Source organism: Ornithorhynchus anatinus, chromosome 1, assembly GCF_004115215.2.
Source record: "Ornithorhynchus anatinus isolate Pmale09 chromosome 1, mOrnAna1.pri.v4, whole genome shotgun sequence".
Lineage (NCBI taxonomy): Eukaryota > Metazoa > Chordata > Mammalia > Monotremata > Ornithorhynchidae > Ornithorhynchus > Ornithorhynchus anatinus.
Genome location: NC_041728.1, coordinates 2,438,749 through 2,456,311, shown reverse-complemented (window position 1 = coordinate 2,456,311; position 17,563 = coordinate 2,438,749). Strand labels below are relative to the sequence as shown.

The window sequence follows — 17,563 nt, the reverse complement described above, 5'->3', positions numbered from 1 at the left end:
CATCCCCAGGGTCAAGCACTTTCAAAGAGCAGGCCAGAATTGGTATGCTACATGTCCCCAGCCCAGCCACCAGGGACCCTGGAAGAGCCGGACGTGAGGGCTGAGGCCAAGCGGATTCCGCCCTCGCCTGTGAGCTTTGAGGAAGCCCCCACAGCGCTGGGGATTAATAACGTCAGCGACTGGGGAATTTATGCAACGCTGCCGAGTGCACGGTGTGCCCAGAGCTGTGCCAACTGCCGGGAAAGGTATGAGATTATCCGGTTGGCCCCGGTGCCCGTGCCACAGGGGTTCCCAGTATAAGCGGGGGGAGAGCATGGATCTGATCCCGATTTACAGAGGGGGAAACCGAGGCACCGAGAAGCAAAGTGACTTACCCGAGGCCACCGGGCAGGCCGGGGGCAGAGCGGGGACTAGGACCCGGATCTAATTCTACTATGGTCAAGGTGAAACTGTCAGTTGGATGTTGGATTTCGATCGCTTGGTTGGACACACTGTGCTCCCCCTAAAACAAACATGGGCGCGCACACGAATGCACGTACGCTCAGAGGTCGCCAGCCCAAGTCCCCTGGCATTCCTCCGGCCCCTGACCGATGCCCTCCTGCAAGGGCTTATGGGAGTTGCCCTTCCCCCACCTCCGCACACCCAACGCTCCTTGGCCCTGGAGCCATTTAAGGGAAATAGCCCCCCTCAACTCCTCTTCTCCCTCCTCCTCTTCCTCAGCAAGACCGTGAGTTCCTCGTCATCAGCGACCACGTCCACTAATTCTAGTGTACGCTCCCGAGGCACTCAGTAGAGCGCTCTATACTAAGGAGGCACTCAATACACTCCTGCGATTGACGAGTACAAGGGATCGGTTAATACACTGGGGAAAAGACCTCCCTCCCTCCTTCTCAGAGTCGGAGACCCGGCATGGGATAGCGGTAACTTGGAGGGAGGCTGGTTCCCCCCGGCCCCGGGGAGGGAGGCTGGTCACCCCGGAGGAGGAGAGGGAGGCTGGTCAACCCGGAGGAGGGAGGGCCGGTTACCCCTGAAAGGAAGGCTGTCTCAGAACCAGGATGCGCGGCCCTGGTCAAAATGATTTTCAGAAAATCTGAGCTTGTGACTGTAACAGGAAACAGCTCCAAAACAATGAAGACAATAGCAACGGCTACCTTCATTTCTAGAGAACAGGAATTCAGTAGATTACCAATAAATGCAATGATTCAGGAGGCCCACAGCACACAATACCTGCCTGTCGACAATGCCACAGCCCGGGTACGGCTGCAAACATGAAACCACAACCGAATTGACACCTGCTGGGCATGTCTGGCCCCTTAATTTTCCCCCTCCCAGCCCCCACCCCACGGAAACACATGCGCACTCATACACAAACACACTCCCTTACATAGATACATGTTTTCTCCTTCTCTCTTTTTTCCAAAGAAGGATTTGGGGACACAAAACATCAACTTGGAATTCTCCCCCTCATCTAAACGCTTTTGCCTAGCTATGGCATTTAGTCAGCTCTTACTATGTGCCAAACTCTGTGCTAAATGCGTAGCAGATGGTGGACAGATGAGAGGAGCCCCCGGGCCCACTGGGAGATCAGTATAAGAGGGAGAGAGCAGAAATCATCTCCCCGTTTTACAGCTGAGGAAACTGAGGACCCAAGAGGCTCAGCCACGCATCTGAGGTCACGGAGCAGCCAAGGGCAGAGCTGGAACTAGAACCCGGGTCCCCCGACTCTCGGCTCCATGGCCTCCCACCTGGATGTAGGAGTAGCATTTACTGAGCACCCACTGAGTGCACTGCACTGTGCTAGGCACTGGGAAAGTACAGATGAAAATGGCACACTGTTCCCTGAGAAGCAGCATGGCCTAATGGATAGAGCAAGGGCCTGGGAGACAAAAGGATATGGGTTCTAATCCTGGCTCCACCACTCCTCTGCTGTATGACCTTAGGCAAGTCACTTCACTTCTCGGGGCCTCAGTTCCCCCATCTGTAAAATGTGGATTAGGACTGTGAGCCCCATGTGGGACGGGGATTATATCCAACTCGATTAGTTTATATTTACCCCAGTGCTTAGAACAGTGCCTGACACATAGTAAGCGCTTATCATCATTATCATTATTACTACTACTATTATTCCCTGCCCACAAAGAACTCACACAGTAGCAGGGGAGACGGACCCAAGGATATTTCGGGGAGTCACAGCAAATGGATCCCCAAAATGTCAGCTGGATGGAGAAGGCTTAGAAGGATTTTCAGAGTAGCCCCTGGTCATCCCCGCCGCTGGCTGAACGGCCCCACCCGGCAGACGGAATAGCCTGGTCCTGGACGTCAGGGGACCTGGGTTCTCAACCCAGCCTGCCTACTTGCTTGCTGGGTGACCTTGGGCAAGTCACTTAACAGTCACTCTAGCTGTAAATTCCCTGTAGGCAGGAAACGTGTCTACCAACTCTGTTGGATTGTACTCTCCTAAGAGCTTAGAACGGTGCTCCGCACACAGTAAATACCTCTGATTGATTAACTTCTCCGGGCCTCAGTTTTCTCCTCTATAAAATGGGGATTCACTACCCGTTCTCCCTCCCGCTTAGATGGTGAGGCCTGTGTGGGAAGGGGACGGTATAATGATAATGATGGTATTTGTGAAGCGCGTCTCCCCCGATTAGACTGTAAGTCCGTCAATGGGCAGGGACTATCTCTATCTGTTGGCGATTTGTACATTCCAAGTGCTTAGTACGGTGCTCTGCACATAGGAAGCGCTCAATAAATACTACTGAACGAATGAATGAATGCAAAGCACTGTTCTAAGCGCTGGAATCCAACCTGACATTTTCGGATATCCCCCGGCACTCATGATGGCATTATATAATTACATTATATTGATGTAAGCTCATCGTGGGCAGGGACTGAGTCTGTTTATTGTTATATTGTACTCTCCTGAGCGCTCAGTACAGTGTTTTTCAAAGTATCTGCTCAATAAATTGAGTGAATGAATGACATTACATTATAGTGGTAATATCACAATCACTATTATCGAACTGCAGCTGTGCTTTACACAGCTGTCCCCCCGAGACTCCTCGGCCACGATGGGTAAACTTCCTGTCCCAAAGTCGACCCGGCCGGCTCCGGCCCTCGCGTCCAAGGGTCAGCGCCGGAGCCTATATGGCGCCGGTCAGATCCCGCTGGACTCCACCCGGGGCCCCGGGGCGGGGCAAGGGTCAGGAATCGCTCCCGGAACAATCAGGCCCAGCCCAAGGCAGAGGTAACCCCAACTGATGCCCAACGGACAAGCGGGGCAAAAGATGCCCAGAAAAGGCCGGTGACTTGCCTCGGGTCATCCGGCAGGCCGGTGGCAGGGCCAGAACTAGAACCCAGGTCTTCCGCTTACCCGGCCTGGGCTCTACTCCCTGAGCCGCCCGCCCCGCCTGCGGGCACCTGGCCGGTCAACCCAGCACAGGCTTGTCCCAGGAACTCTGGAACTGAAGCTGGAACCGCTCTCCGCCTTCGGGATCAAGTTTCCCAAGTTAAACACTAGGGAAGGATCAGGGTCGGAGTCCAGACGTTTGCCGACCGGAAATTGAGGAGGGTACCCCAGTCTTGCCCCCAAGGGGCAAAGACCTTCGGCAGAACGGCAGGGCGGGCCGGGTCAACTGCCGCTGCGGAGCTCAGTCCTGAAGCAGAAGGGGCCGGGGCGAGGCTGACTGAGGGAGGCCGGGTGGAGGCCGCCTCTCCTGGAAAGGGCGAACGCCACGCGGGACGGGAGGCTGCCGGCAAGCGCTTCCTCTCTGCCATCTGATAGGAGCCCCGCGGGCAGCAGTGGGCAGAGCAGCCTTCCGCAGCTCGGGGGCCTCCGGGAGCCCTGAGGAGATTCAACAGGCACAGCCTCCTCCCCTCCCTCCATCTGTCCTTCCCCAACTCAACCCCTCATAATAATAATAATTATGGTATTCGCTCATGCTCAGTCAGTAGCATTTTCTGGGCACCTCCTGCCTGCAGAGCCCCGAATGCAGGGGCAGTTGAGGCGGATGGTGCCTGTCTACGGAGTCCTGGACACTGACCATGTGCAACACACCGTGCTGGGCGCCTTTAGGGTGTGGAGCAGCCGACCAGGCACCTATCCTGGCCTGGGTATCAGCTGTGTGCAGAGCGCTCTCCTAACCTTTGGAAGGAGAAACTGGAGGTTTACCGGGTTAACTACCTGGGTGGCACCAAACCAAAATCATCATTCATTCACTGGTATTCATTGGGCGCGTACTATGTGCAGAGCACTGTTCCAAGAGCTTGGGAGAGTACAACAGAGCATCCGTACGGGCCCTCTCTTCCCCCGGCCACCTCAGGCTTACACGGTTGACTCCGGAACGTGTCAGATTTACTCTCCTCTCCCATCACGACGCTCTCCCCGAGGCCCTTCAGAGACGGCGCTTACCTGACCAGAGACCCCACCAAGGGTAGTGAGACGGCGACACAATGCGGGGGGTGAGTCTGAAGGGGGAGAGGGGCGTCCCCATGTCGGTCCCTCTGCAGAGCCGCTCCTGGTGGAAAGCTCCTCGAGGGCGGGGAACCCAAGTCTTGCTTCGATTGTCCCTCCCAGCCACTCAGTACCGTGCCCCGCCTGCTATAGGTGCTTAACTGATAGCCACAACGGAAGGACTATCATCAGCATATAATAATAATAATAACGATGGCATTGGTTAAGCGATTACTATGTGCCAGGCACTGTTTTAAGCGCTGGGGGGGGGGTACAAGGCAATGAGGTTGTCCCACATGGGGCTCACAGTCTTAATTCCCATTTTCCAGATGAGATAACTGAGGCCCGGAGAAGTGAAGTGACTTGCCCAAAGTCACACAGATGACAAGTGGCGGAGCCGGGATTAGAACCCATGACCTCTGACTCCTAAACCCGGGCTCTTTCCCCTGAGCCAAGCTTCTTCTCTATGGTGCTGAGGCGATTACTCTGAGTTAAGCGTTGTGCTAAGCAGTGGGGGGAGATACAAGATGATCAGGTCAGACACAGGCCCTGCCCACATGGAGCTCTAGAACAAAGAAGGAGAGAGAAAACAGTGACCTTGGGCTATCACTTCAATTCTCTGTGCCTCAGTTCCCTCACCTGTAAAATGGGGATTAAGATTGTGAGCCCCACATGGGACAGGGACTGTGTCCAACCCGATTAGTTTGTATCCACCCCAGCGCTTAGTACAGTGCTTCGCACAGACCCACCCCCCGTACTAAGCGCTGGGGTGGATACAAGCAAATTGGGTTGGATCCAATCCCTGTCCGACATGGGGCTCACAGTCTTAATCCCCAATTGACAGATGAGGGAACTGAGGCCCAGAGAAATGAAGTGACTTGCCCGAGGCCACACAGCAGACAAGTGTCGGAGCTGCGATTAGAACCCAAGACCTCCTGACTCCCAGGCCCGGGCTCTATCTACTATGCCATGCCCAGTTCCTCAGCTTGGCCGAGTTTCAACCAGCTCGGAAGAACCTGGCAGGCTGGGGGAGCAGCAGGGATCATGGAGCAGGGCACCGTATAGGCGCCCAGGACTCTGCCCCCCCCTACACAGACGGTGCCCAGTACAGTGCCCTGTACACTCTAAGTGTCCATATCAGTTTCCCATATGTAGAGAACACCAGTCGGTGTTTTGGACACAACAGGCATCCACCAGAGTATCTACACACCAGTGCTGTCTAGTGCACAGCCCCACATACAGTAGGTGCCCAGTACATCACCCTTTACATAGTAGACACCCGGCACCGGGTGTCTACAGTGCCCCCAGGTGGGATGTGTCTAGTACATCATTCAGAATGCAGGCGGTGCCCAGGAGATCCTCCGCACACAGCGAGGGTCCAGTACAGAATCCTGCATGAGGAAGGACACCCAGTACGGAGAAGCAGATAGAGCACGGTCCTGGGAGCCAGAAGGACCTGGGTTCAAATCCCGCCACCTGTCCGCTGTGCGACCTTGGACCAGTCACTTCGCTTCTCTGTACCTCAGTGACCTCATCTGTAAAATGGGAATGAAGACTCTGAGCCCCATATATGCGACAAGCTGATTACTCTGTATCTACCTCGATGCTTAGCACAGTGCTTGGCACATAGTAAGTGCTTAACAAATACCATCATTATTGCTATTATTCTAATCCCGGCCCCGCCACCCGTCTGCTGTGTGACGTTGGGCGTGGCACTTCATTTCTCTGGGCCTCAGTTCCCTCACCTGTAAATTGGGGATGGAGACTGTGAGCCCCACGTGGGATAGGGACTGCGACCAATCCGATTTGCTTGAATCCACCCCAGTGCTTAGTACAGTTCCCGTCACAGAGTAAGCGCTTAACAAATACCACAATTATTATTATTACCGTGCGCTTACTATGTGAGAAGTAGACTATTGGTTACTATTGGAGAAGCAGCGTGGCTCATTGGAAAGAGCACGGGCTTTGGAGTCAGGGCTCATGAGTTCGAATCCCAGCTCTGCCACTTGTCGGCTGTGTGACTGTGGGCAAGTCACTTAACTTCTCCGTGCCTCAGTTCCCTCATCTGTAAAATGGGGATTAAGACTGTGAGCCCCACGTGGGACAACCTGATTCCCCTATGTCTACCCCAGCGCTTAGAACAGTGCTCGGCACATAGTAAGCGCTTAACAAATACCAACATTATTATGTGCAGCACCCTGTACTAAGCTCTTGGGAGAGCGCAGTCCAACAGAATTAGTAGACGCGTTCCTTGCCCTTATGGGCTCAGAGCACCCACAACTCCTTCCCGCCCCCGCTTCATGAGACTGCCTGTCACGTCACCCAGCCTAGGCCATACCCTCCCAGAGTTGCCCCCCAACCCGCACCAGAGTGCCTGGCACATCACTCTGCCTGGGCCATACCCGCCCCCGCTGGGTTCTCCCGCACTGGAGAGTTTGTCGAGTCATATAATAATAATAATTATGGTATTTGTTAAGCATTGACTACGTGCCAAACACTCTAAGCGCTGGGGTAGTCACAAGATCATCAGGTTGTCCCACGAGGGGCTCACAGTCTTCATCCCCCATTTTACAGATGAGGAAACTGAGGCCCAGAGAAGTTAAGTGGCTTAACTTGTCACATGGCAGACAAGTGGCGGAGCTGGGATCAGAACCCACGCCCTCTGACTCCCAAGCCCGTGGTGCTTCCCCGTTTCCCCAAAGTGCACATCGAGTCACAGAGTGTCCGTTGAGTCACATGGCCTGGTCCGACCTCACCCAGAGTGCCCATCAAGTCACATGTCCCGGTCCATCTCCCCGCCCTCCCGGCCGAGTGCCTGGCCTCCAACCCGGGGCCCACCGAGTCACGTGGCCCAGCCCGCCACCCCCTACAGAATCACAAGGCCGCGGAGACCCCGGGGACCCAAAGGCTCCTTCGCGGGCAGATGCGACGGCGCCAGCTTCCAGCCCCCAACTCCGCTCCTCGCGTGACGCCATCGCTGACCTCCGGGACGCGGGCACTGACCTGGAGACTCGCCGTCGGGCCGGGGCCTGGCGGAGGGGCCGGGGGCCACGGGGAGCGGGCGCGGGGGGCGGGGCTTCGGGGTGGGCGGGGAGAGCTCCTTGTGGCCGACGTACTCCACGTAGGTGCCAGGAAAGTCCCCGTGCTCCCCGGTGCTTTCGTTGGCGCCGGTCAGCCAGCCGATCTCCTCGGGCCGGGCCTCGGCCCCTGCGCCCAGGCCCAGGGCCACCAGGAAGCCCTTGTTCACTGTGAGGACGTCGCCCGGGTGCAGGTCCAGGTCCTCCTCCCGCTCCTTCTGGTAGCCGTACAGCGCTCGGTACTGGAACCCCTCGGTGCTCATGGCCGCGGGGAGGGCTGGGGGTCCCCGACCCCTCCGGGACGCACGGACGGCCCGGCGGTCAGGCCGGGGAGGGCCTCACCATGGCGCCCTCGGGGGCTCCTGCTCCGGCCCCTCGGGCCGCCCGGCTGCAAGCCAGTCCCGGGCTTCAACGGGTGGGCACGGCCTTGGGCGTTCTCTGCCAACGCGCCGGGCACGGGGTGTCCATCCGCCGCCGCTGCCTTCACCTGCACAGAGAACGGGGGAGGGTGAGACCGGCGTCTGTGCCCGTTCCAACCCCCAGGGCTGCCCCTACCCCTGCCCCAGCCCCCCTCCCTGCCCGCTGCAACCCTCCCCAGCCCAGTCTGCCCTACCCATTACCCATTTAGGAGCAGAGTACCACTGAGCAATGCCCATCAGGCGCAGGGCCCCATGCTAAGTGTTGGGGGAAGCAGCCCCGAAGGTCAGACCCCTGCCCCCCAAGTAGGCCCATTCCGGTCCACCCACGAGCAGGAGTCCCGGGTCCTGCGGCCAGCGGGGGTTGTGGTTTGTGGGGAGGCTGTGCCCCACTGGCAGAGAAACAACGGCCGCCCCGGCCCCGGCCGAGATGGGACCCCAGCCCCCAAGAAGCGAGAAAGGAGAACGGAAACCCTCCAGACCTGCGGGCGGCAACAGAGGAGTCGGAAAAGCAATAGTCGGGTCACTGCTGCCCCCCAAGTTCTGCATCTGAAACATCCTCTCATCGGCGGGGAGGGAGGGGGGTAGGACCGGTGTGCCCATCGGGGGAGGACTTATGAAGCCCCTTCCTCAGGCTCTTTTCACCAAGCGGTCAAGTTTCATGGCAATAACTATGGTGTTTGCTAAGCACTCACTGTGTGCCTGGGCCTCAGTTTCCTCATCTGTAAAATGAGGATTCGATCCTTGCAGACCTTGAGTCCCCTTGGGACAGGGACAGTGACCGACCTGTTTATCGTCTACCTACCCCGGCGCTTAGTACAGTGCTTAGCAAGAAGCGGGTGCTTAACAAATGCAACCATTATTATTTTACACTGAGGAACGGGACTAGCCACGGCTAGATTTCTTTGAGGTTTACAGGGTTCATCTACGGGTTAAGCTGAATGAATTGTTTGTATTTTTTCTAAAGTTACGGGGCAGGACGGGGGCGAGGGAAGGCAGAAGGAGGCTCTGAGATTCCAAGCCACGGATGACTGCGACTCGCCCGGAAGGCCCTTGGCTGGGCAGATCTTCGGGGCCGGGGCCCGGCCCGCCCTGCCCAGCCATGAGACCGGTGGCTGCCATGAAGCTGTGTGGACGATCAGCCGGAGGGGCGGCTTTTAGGCTCCCGCCCCCGAAGACAGGCTCCCACCATCGCCGACCATCTCGGCTGGGACCCGGACCCTCCCTCTCTGCGGACATTCCTCGAGAAAATGGCGTTTTATACTCAACAAGTAGGAACTCGAGAGGCTAGAAATGAGATTTTTAATTCACCGCCCCAGGCCTTGGGCATCTTGGCAAGGGATCAAGGCACCGCCGCTCCCAAGGCAACGTGATTTGGGTGTCTGGACCCACTCTCCTTTGGTGAAGGAAGATGAGTTAGCACTTTCTGAGCAAAAAGTCACATACCGGGGACTTAAAATGAAGTTCAGTCACTGGAACTTATTGAGGACTTAGCGTGTGTCGAGCGCTGTACTAAGCACCTGAAGTTGGGAGAAAACTCCCTCCTGGCCCCCGGCCTCCCCGCACAACAATCTCTTGAATTTGTCACCAGAGGCTTTTCCATACTGTCGGGGAGACTGAGGCCCAGAGCGGGTCAGTGACTTGCCCAAGGTCTGGCCGCAGATCAGAGGCGGAGTCGGGATGAGAATCCCCGTCTCCCCAGGCCTGCACTGTCTCCACAGGGCTGCCCTGCCCCTCCCAAGGACCCAGTGATGCTTCAGAACGGGACCTGGCTCAATAATATTAATAATAATAATAATAATAATTGTGGAATTACTTAAATGCTTACTACGTGCCAAGCATTGGACTAAATGCTGGTGAGAATATAAGATCATCAGGTCCTATGTGGAGCTCACAGTCTAAGTAGAAGGGAGAGCTGATACTGAATCCCTATTCTGCAGATGAAGAACTGAGGCCCAGAGAAATGAAATGACTTGCCCAAGGTCACACGGCAGACAAGTGGCAATGCCGCAATTAGAACCCACGTCCTTCTGACTCCCAGGTCCGTGCTCTAGCCACGAGATCACAGTGTTTCTAGGAGCGCTAAGGAGCAGGACGGCCAAGCGAGAAGAGCCTGGGCCTGGAAGTCGGGGGTCCTGGGTTCTAATTCCGGCTGAGGCGTTGTCTGCTGGGGGAGCTGGGGAGAGTCACCCAAGCGCTCCAGGACCCTGATGGACACTTTGGATCCCTTGTTTTATCCCCAAACACTCCAAATGCTCTATTTTTGAAATCAATCATTGATCATACACACCGAGATATGCAGCCCCTCATTTTCTCTCATTCATTCATTCATTCCAACGTATTTATTGAGCGCTTACTGTGTGCAGAGCACTGTACTAGGTGCTTGGCAAGTACAATTCGGCAACAGAGAGAGACAATCTCTACCCACCAACGGGTTCACAGTCTAGAAGGGGGAGATAGACAACAAAATAAGTAGACAGGCATCTCACGCACACAGGAGAGAGTGTGTCCATCTTTTGAATTTTTGCAATCCTCCCTTTCCGCCAACCTACCAGGAGACACACATGCAACCCCGCAGCCGCGCACGCGCACACAACCAACACACAACATACAAACACACACAAAACAAGGTCAAAGCTCCCAATCCGCTCATCTCCAGGTTGTTTGATCCCTAAGAAACACTGGCCCGGAGCCACCTCAGATGCCAGGCCGCCTCGGGGTCAGAAGGACCCTGAGTTCTAGTCCCAGCTCCGCCGCTTATCTGTTGTGTGACCTTGGGCAAGTCGCTTCACTTCTCCGGGCCTCAGGCAAGTGGCCGGAGCTGGAATTAGAACCCAGGTCTCCCGACTCCCAGGCCTGCTGCTTTTAGAAATGACATCCCGTCAACCTGCTTGGAATTTAAGTAGCGCCTTAACCTGGGTTGGCGATCGATCAACAGTACGAGCCTGTGAACACAGTCCTGAGCAGTGGACAGAGCGCTGTGCTGGGTACCTACTAAGGGAACAGCACTGAACGGTGGGGAAAGCATGGTGCCGGGCGCTCAGCACAGTGTTGGGCACCCAGTCGGTGCTCGGAAAATACCACTGATCCTTGCACACTCCCACCGGCCTGACGACAGGATGTGAATCGCAATGAGTTCTTTGCTTGTGGCAGTGCACTGTACTGGACGCCTGGTAAGTACAATGTGGGCGCTCAGTAGACCGTACCGCCCTCGGCCAGAGGGATCCGATGAGACTTGAGCATTTTCTTCAGCCCCAAAAGAGGGGTCTCAACAGTGGGCGGATTACGTCTTCTGGGCCCCCCGAACCTGGGCGGATTACGTCTTCTTGGCCGCCCCCCCGAACCTCGGATATCTCCCGATCCCGCCCCCAACTCTTCCTTCTCGGAGCCAAGGCAGAGTGTCTGTCACACCCTCCGGGCATGTGATCTCATGCATCATGTTCCTTTAACAAGTTGCCCACTCAGCCCCTGGGGACTAATGAAAATTCCTCTCTCCGATCCATTTGCAGCTTACAAGACGCCCGGGAAAGGAATGGGCAGATCCAGCCCGCCATTCCAAAGGCTAAAATTCCAAGGGACGCAGCACGGATCTTCCTGGAGAGAAAGGGCGGATGATGGAGGAGAGGTCAGGCTCTCCCGCCCCAAAAGAGACCAGGAGCGATGACCCGCCCTGCCCTGCCAGGAAAGGCACGGAGAGACCAGCTCTGCGCTTTGCTCTTCTTCCTTCTGGAGTTTCCAGGAAAGTCACCCAACAACGGAATTCAAAGCCCGGGAATCAATCGATCGATTGCATTTATTGAGCGCTCACTGTGTGCAGACCACTATACTACGTGCAGCGTGTCTCAGTGGAAAGAGCCCGGGCTTGGGAGTCAGAGGTCATGGGTTCTAATCCCAGCTCTGCCACTTGTCAGCTGTGTGACTGTGGGCAAGTCACCTCACTTCTCTGGGCCTCAGTTCCCTCAGCTGGAAAATGGGGATGAAGACTGTGAGCCCCACGTGGGACAACCTAATAATAATAATAATAATGTTGTTATTTGTTAAGCGCTTACTATGTGCCGAGCACTGTTCTAAGCGCTGGGGTAGACATAGGGGAATCAGGTTGTCCCACGTGGGGCTCACAGTCTTAATCCCCATTTTACAGATGAGGGAACTGAGGCACCGAGAAGTTAAGTGACTTGCCCAAAGTCACACAGCTGCCATGTGGCCTTGTATCCCCCCCAGCGCTTAGAACAGTGCTTTGCACATAGTAAGCGCTTAACAAATACCATCATTATTATTACGACAGATTTGGTAGATACGACCACAATAGCTTACAGTCTAGAGGATTTATGAGGAATGAAAGTTCTCTCTTCCCACCTCCGCTGAGATAGACACAGATGCTCACTGTGGGTAGGGAATGTGTCCCTTTATTATTGTATTGTAATAATGATTAATAATGATGGTATGTGTTAAGAACTTACTATGTGCCAAGCACCGTTCGAAGCGCTGGGGTAGATACAACATAATCAGGTTGTCCCTTGTGGGGCTCACAGTCTTCGTCCCCATTTTACAGTTGAGGTCACTGAGGTGCAGAGAAGTGAAGTGGCTTGCCTAAGGTCACACAGCAGACAAGTGGAGGAGCCGGGATTAGAACCCACGTCCTCTGACTCCCAAGCCCGGGCTCTTTCCACTAAGCCACGCTGCTCCTCTAATTGTACTCTCCCTAGCCTTAGTACAGTGCTCAAACACACACACAAACACAAAAAACAGGAGACCGAAGACTACCCTGTAAACTCGGTATGGGCAGGGAATACGTCCGCTAATTCTGTTGTACTCTCCTAAGCCCTTAGTTCGGCATGCTGCACATAGTGAGGGTCCGATAAACTCCACCGATCGATTAATTGATTGAGTCGCTCGTCGGTATGAAGACGCATCGAGCCGTTGCTTCGGCCCTTAAGCTATCGCGGGGTAAACCCTGGTGACGGGCTTGATGCCCCGATCCAAAAAATCAAATCGACGGTATTTACTGAACGCTTACTGGGTGCGGCGCACTGTCCTAAGCGCTTGAAAGGGTACAACAGAACAGAGTTGGTAGGCGTGCTCTCCGCCCACAACAACTCCCAGTGAGGATGGAAGTATAGAAATCGCTTTCCATTTCCAAACCGGTTCCACCCAGAATGGTCATCGACCTCTTTCTCTCTCTCAGTGGGGAGAGAAAAAAACTCTAAGGAGAAAAACAATAACTGCTATTTGCGAAACGCTTGTCACCTGCCGAGCACTGTGCTGGGCGCTGGGGTGAACCCACAATAGTCGATTTTATTTGTACCGATGTCTGTCTCCCCTCCTCTAGACTGTCAGCTCGTTATGGGCAGGGAATGCATCTGTTTACTGCTCTATTGTGCTCTCCCAAGCGCGGCTTAGCGGAAACAGCCCGGGTTTGGGAGTCGGAGGTCGTGGGTTCTAATCCCGCTCCGCCACTTGTCAGCTGTGTGACTTGGGGCAAGTCACTTCACTTCTCTGGGCCTCAGTGACCTGGAAAATGGGGATTGAGACTGTGAGCCCACAGGGGACAACCTGATAATCCTGTATCTGTCCCAGGGCTTAGCATAGTGCTTGGCACATAGCGAGTGCTTAACAAATACCAAGCGCTTAGTACAGTGGTCTGCACACAGTAAGCGCTCAATAAATGTGATTGAATGAATGCTCTGCACACAGTAAGTGGTCAATAAATATGCCTGAATGAAAAAGAACCCAGTCCCCATCCTGCAGGGACCTCGCAGTCTAAGAGGAAGGGAGGGCAGGGTCTGAATACCCACGGCATAGTGGAGAGAGCTCGGGTCTGGGAGTCGGAAGGTCATGGGTTCTAATCCCGGCCCCGCCACTTGCCTGCTGTGTGACCATGGGCAAGTCACTTTTCTTCTCTCGATTAGACTGTAAGCCCGTCAAACGGCAGGGACTGTCTCTGTTGCCGACTTGTTCATTCCAAGCGCTTAGTACAGTGCTCTGCACATAGTAAGCGCTCAATAAATACTATTGAATGAACTTTTCTCCTCTGTGTCTCCATTCCCTCATCTGTAAAATAGGGATTGAGACTGTGAGCCCCATGTGGGACAAGGACCGTGTCCAACCCGACTACCTTGTATCCACCCCAGCGCTTAGTACAGTGCCTGACACATAGTAAGCGCTTAACAAATGCCATCGTTATTACCATAGTTGCTGTTATTCTCAGAGGGATCATGATTATTATTTGACGGCCCACAGGGGTGACGCGACTTTCGCGGGGTCACCCAGGGAGGGGTCTGGGGTGGACGTTTTGTCCCCGGCGAGCCGGAGGAGGGTGGATAGCCCTTGTTCCCCGCAGCGTGGCTGGGTGGAAAGAGCCCGGGCTTGGGAGTCCGAGGTCACGGGTTCGAACCCCAGCTCTGCCACTTGTCAGCTGTGTGACTGTGGGCAAGTCACTTCACTTCTCTGGGCCTCAGTTCCCTCATCTGTAAAATGGGGATTAACCGTGAGTCTCACATGGAACAACTTGATTACCCGGTATCTACCCCTGTGCTTAGAACAGTGCTCTGCACATAGTAAGCGCTTAACAAATACCAACATTATTATTATTATTCCCCGGACTGGGGCCCGCATCTCAAGGCTGTATGGATTCCGGCCCAAGGAGGGGTGAGACCATTGTTCTTGTCTGCCTGTCTCCCCCGATCAGACTGTAAGCCCGTCAAGGGGCAGGGACTGTATCTGTTGCCGATTTGTCCATTCCAAGCGCTTAGTCCAGTGCTCTGCACATAGTAAGCGCTCAATAAATACTATTGAATGAATGAATGATCCCTGACCCCGGGAAGAGCCTGCCCAGCGCCCGCACCGAGGATGGGGCCGATGTGCCGAGCGGCCGCCAGGGGGCGGTCTTCAGGGTGCGGGGCCGCCGCGGGGGTGCAGGGTGCAAGAGGCGAGGCGGCCGCTAGGGGGCGGTCTTCGGGGGGGGGCGGGCTTGCAGGGCTTGGGGCGGCCGCGAGGGGGCGGTCTTCAGGGTGCGGGGCGGCGGGCTGCAGGGTGCAGAGCGCGCGGCGGCCGCGAGGGGGCGGTGGCCAGGGTGCGGGGCGGCGGGCTGCAGGGCGCAGGTCGGCCGCGAGGGGGCGGCCCTCATAATCATAACCGCGGCATCTGTTAAGCGCTCACTAAGCGCCACGCACTGTACTGAGCGCCGGGCCGCAGACGAGTCCATCGCGCCTGGGCCTCACGGTCTTAATCCCCACCGGCCAGATGAGGTCACCGAGAGGCCCAAGGCCGCGCGGCAAGCTGCGGGGAGGGGGAGGGGGTCAGGAGTAGAACCCACGACCTTCCCGGGCTCTAGCCACTCGGGCAGGCTGCGGCGGGAGGGGGCGGCGTTGGGTCTTTTTGTTCCCGGGGAGGGAAGGGGCGGAGGGCGGAGCCGGGGACCCCTTTTACTTCCCCATCTCGCGAGCGCGCGCGCGCGCCCCTCCCCCTGCCACGCGCCTGCACGTGCGCGCGCCCCCACCAGTCCCCGCTCGTACCTTCCCCGCGGGAGAAAGGAAGAAGCGACCGGACCGGGCCGCTCCCGCTTCGCCGCCGCCGCCTCCTCGTTCTCCTTCTCGTCCTCGTCCTCCTTCTTCTCCTCCTCCGCGGGTCCGGGCGCCCGCCGCTCCGCGCCCCCCCCGGCCCCGCCCCCTCCGTCCCCCGCCCTCCAATCAGCGTCGAGGAACCCGGGCAGGGCCACGCCTCCCGCCCGCCCGTCCTCCAATCAGCGCGCGGAGCACCCGCCGCCCCCCTCCCCCCGCCCTTCTCACCGCCGCCCGCCCACCGGGGCCGAGCGCCAGGCCGCGCCCTCCCCGCGGACGTCCTCCAATCAGCGCCGAGCGCCCAGCCCCGTCCTCCAATCAGCGCCGGGCTCCCCGGCTCCGCCCTCCCTTCCCGTCGTCCAATCAGCGCCCAGCGCCCAGGCCCCGCCTTCCAACCAGCGCCGAGACCCCAGTTTCTCCGGTCCCCACTCCCGCCCTCCAATCAGCGCCGAGCGCTCCGGCCCCGCCCTCCAATCAGCTCCGAGACCTCAGTTCCCCCCCCCCCCCGGCCCTCCAATCAGCGGCGAGCGCCCCGGCCCCGCCCTCCATCCGAACGGCCCCGCCCCATAGCCCCGCCCCCTGAGATCCCGTTGTCCAATCACCGCCGGGCTCTGGTCATAGCTCCGCCCCCCCGCCCGGCCGACCCTCCAATCAGCGTTCCTCCCTCCGGCCTTGACCCAGAGACCGGCCTCGTTGGCTTCTTCCCGACCGAGGGGGCCCTGGTTACCCTTTTTCCTGCCCCGGCCTGCCTCAGTTTCCCTAAGACGAGGACTCCCACTCCTCGCCCTCCCTTTGATCCCCTCTATTAATAATATAATAATGGTGGTATTTGTTAAACGCTTACAATGTGCCAAGCACTATTCTAAACGCTGGGGGGTGGAAAGAGTCTGGGCTTGGGAGTCAGAGGTCATGGGTTCGAATCCCGACTCTGCCGCTTGTCAGCTGTGTGGCTTTGGGCAAGTCACTTCACTTCTCTGGGCCTCAGTTACCTCATCTGTAAAATGGGGATGAAAACTGTCAGCCCATGTGGGACAACCTGATCACCTTGTATCCCCCCCAGCGCTTAGAACGGTGCTTTGCACATAGTAAGCGCTTAACAAATACCATCATTATTATACAAGGTGATCAGGTTGTCCCACGTGAGGCTCACAGTCTTCAACCCCATTTTACAGATGAGGGAACTGAGACCCAGAGAAGTTAAGCGACTTAATAATAATAATAATAATGATGATGTTGGTCTTTGTTAAGCGCTTACAATGTACAGAGCACTGTTCTAAGCGCTGGGGTAGATACAGGGTCATCAGGTGGTCCCACGTGAGGCTCACAGTCTTCATCCCCATTTGACACATGAGGTCACTGAGGCTCAGAGAAGTGAAGTGACTCGCCCCCAGTCACACAGCTGATAAGTGGCAGAGGCGGGAGTCGAACCCATGACCTCTGACTCCCAAGCCCGGGCTCTTTCCACTGAGCCACGCTGCTTCCCCAAGATCACACGGCAGACAAGTGGCGGAGTCGGAATTAGAACCCATGACTTCTGATTCCCAAGCCCGGGCTCTTTCCACTGAGCCATGCTGCTTCTTAAGCACTTCTTTCTTAAGCGCTTACTATAGTAATAATAATAATGGTGGTATTTGTTAAGCGCTTACCGTGTGCCAAGCACCGTTCTAGGCACTGGGGGAGATACAAGGTAATCAGGTTGTCCCATGTGAGGCTCACAGTTTTCATCTCCATTTTACAGATGAGGTCACTGAGGCACAGGGAAGTGAAGTGACTTGCCCACGGTCCCGCAGCTGCCAAGTGGCGGAGCCAGAATTCGAACCCGTGACTTCTGACTCCCAAGCCTGGGCTCTTTCCACTGAGCCACGCTGCTTCTCTGCTTCTTCTTGTTGGGCCGGAAGGTGTCCATAATAATAAGTTGGTATTTTGTTAAGCGCTTACTATGTGCCGAGCACTGTTCTAAGCGCTGGGTTAGATACAGGGGAATCAACTTGCCCCACGTGGGGCTCAGAGTCTTAATCCCCATTTTACAGATGAGGTAACTGAGGCACCGAGAAGTGA

General features: G+C 56.4%; 1 protein-coding gene across 1 annotated transcript in view; it reads right to left on the bottom strand.

The window, feature by feature from the left end:
• PIK3R1 (phosphoinositide-3-kinase regulatory subunit 1) overlaps positions 1 to 15,558 on the bottom strand; it is a 57,883-nt gene extending 42,325 nt beyond the window's left edge. The window contains exons 1-2 of the mRNA XM_029060385.2: positions 15,461 to 15,558; positions 7,457 to 8,017 (exon numbers count right to left, since the gene is read on the bottom strand). Of these exons, the coding sequence (XP_028916218.1) occupies positions 7,457 to 7,793 (337 nt within the window). The 5' untranslated portion in view covers positions 7,794 to 8,017; positions 15,461 to 15,558. The remainder of the gene's footprint in view (positions 1 to 7,456; positions 8,018 to 15,460) is intronic.
• Between the last annotated feature and the right edge of the window lie 2,005 nt (positions 15,559 to 17,563).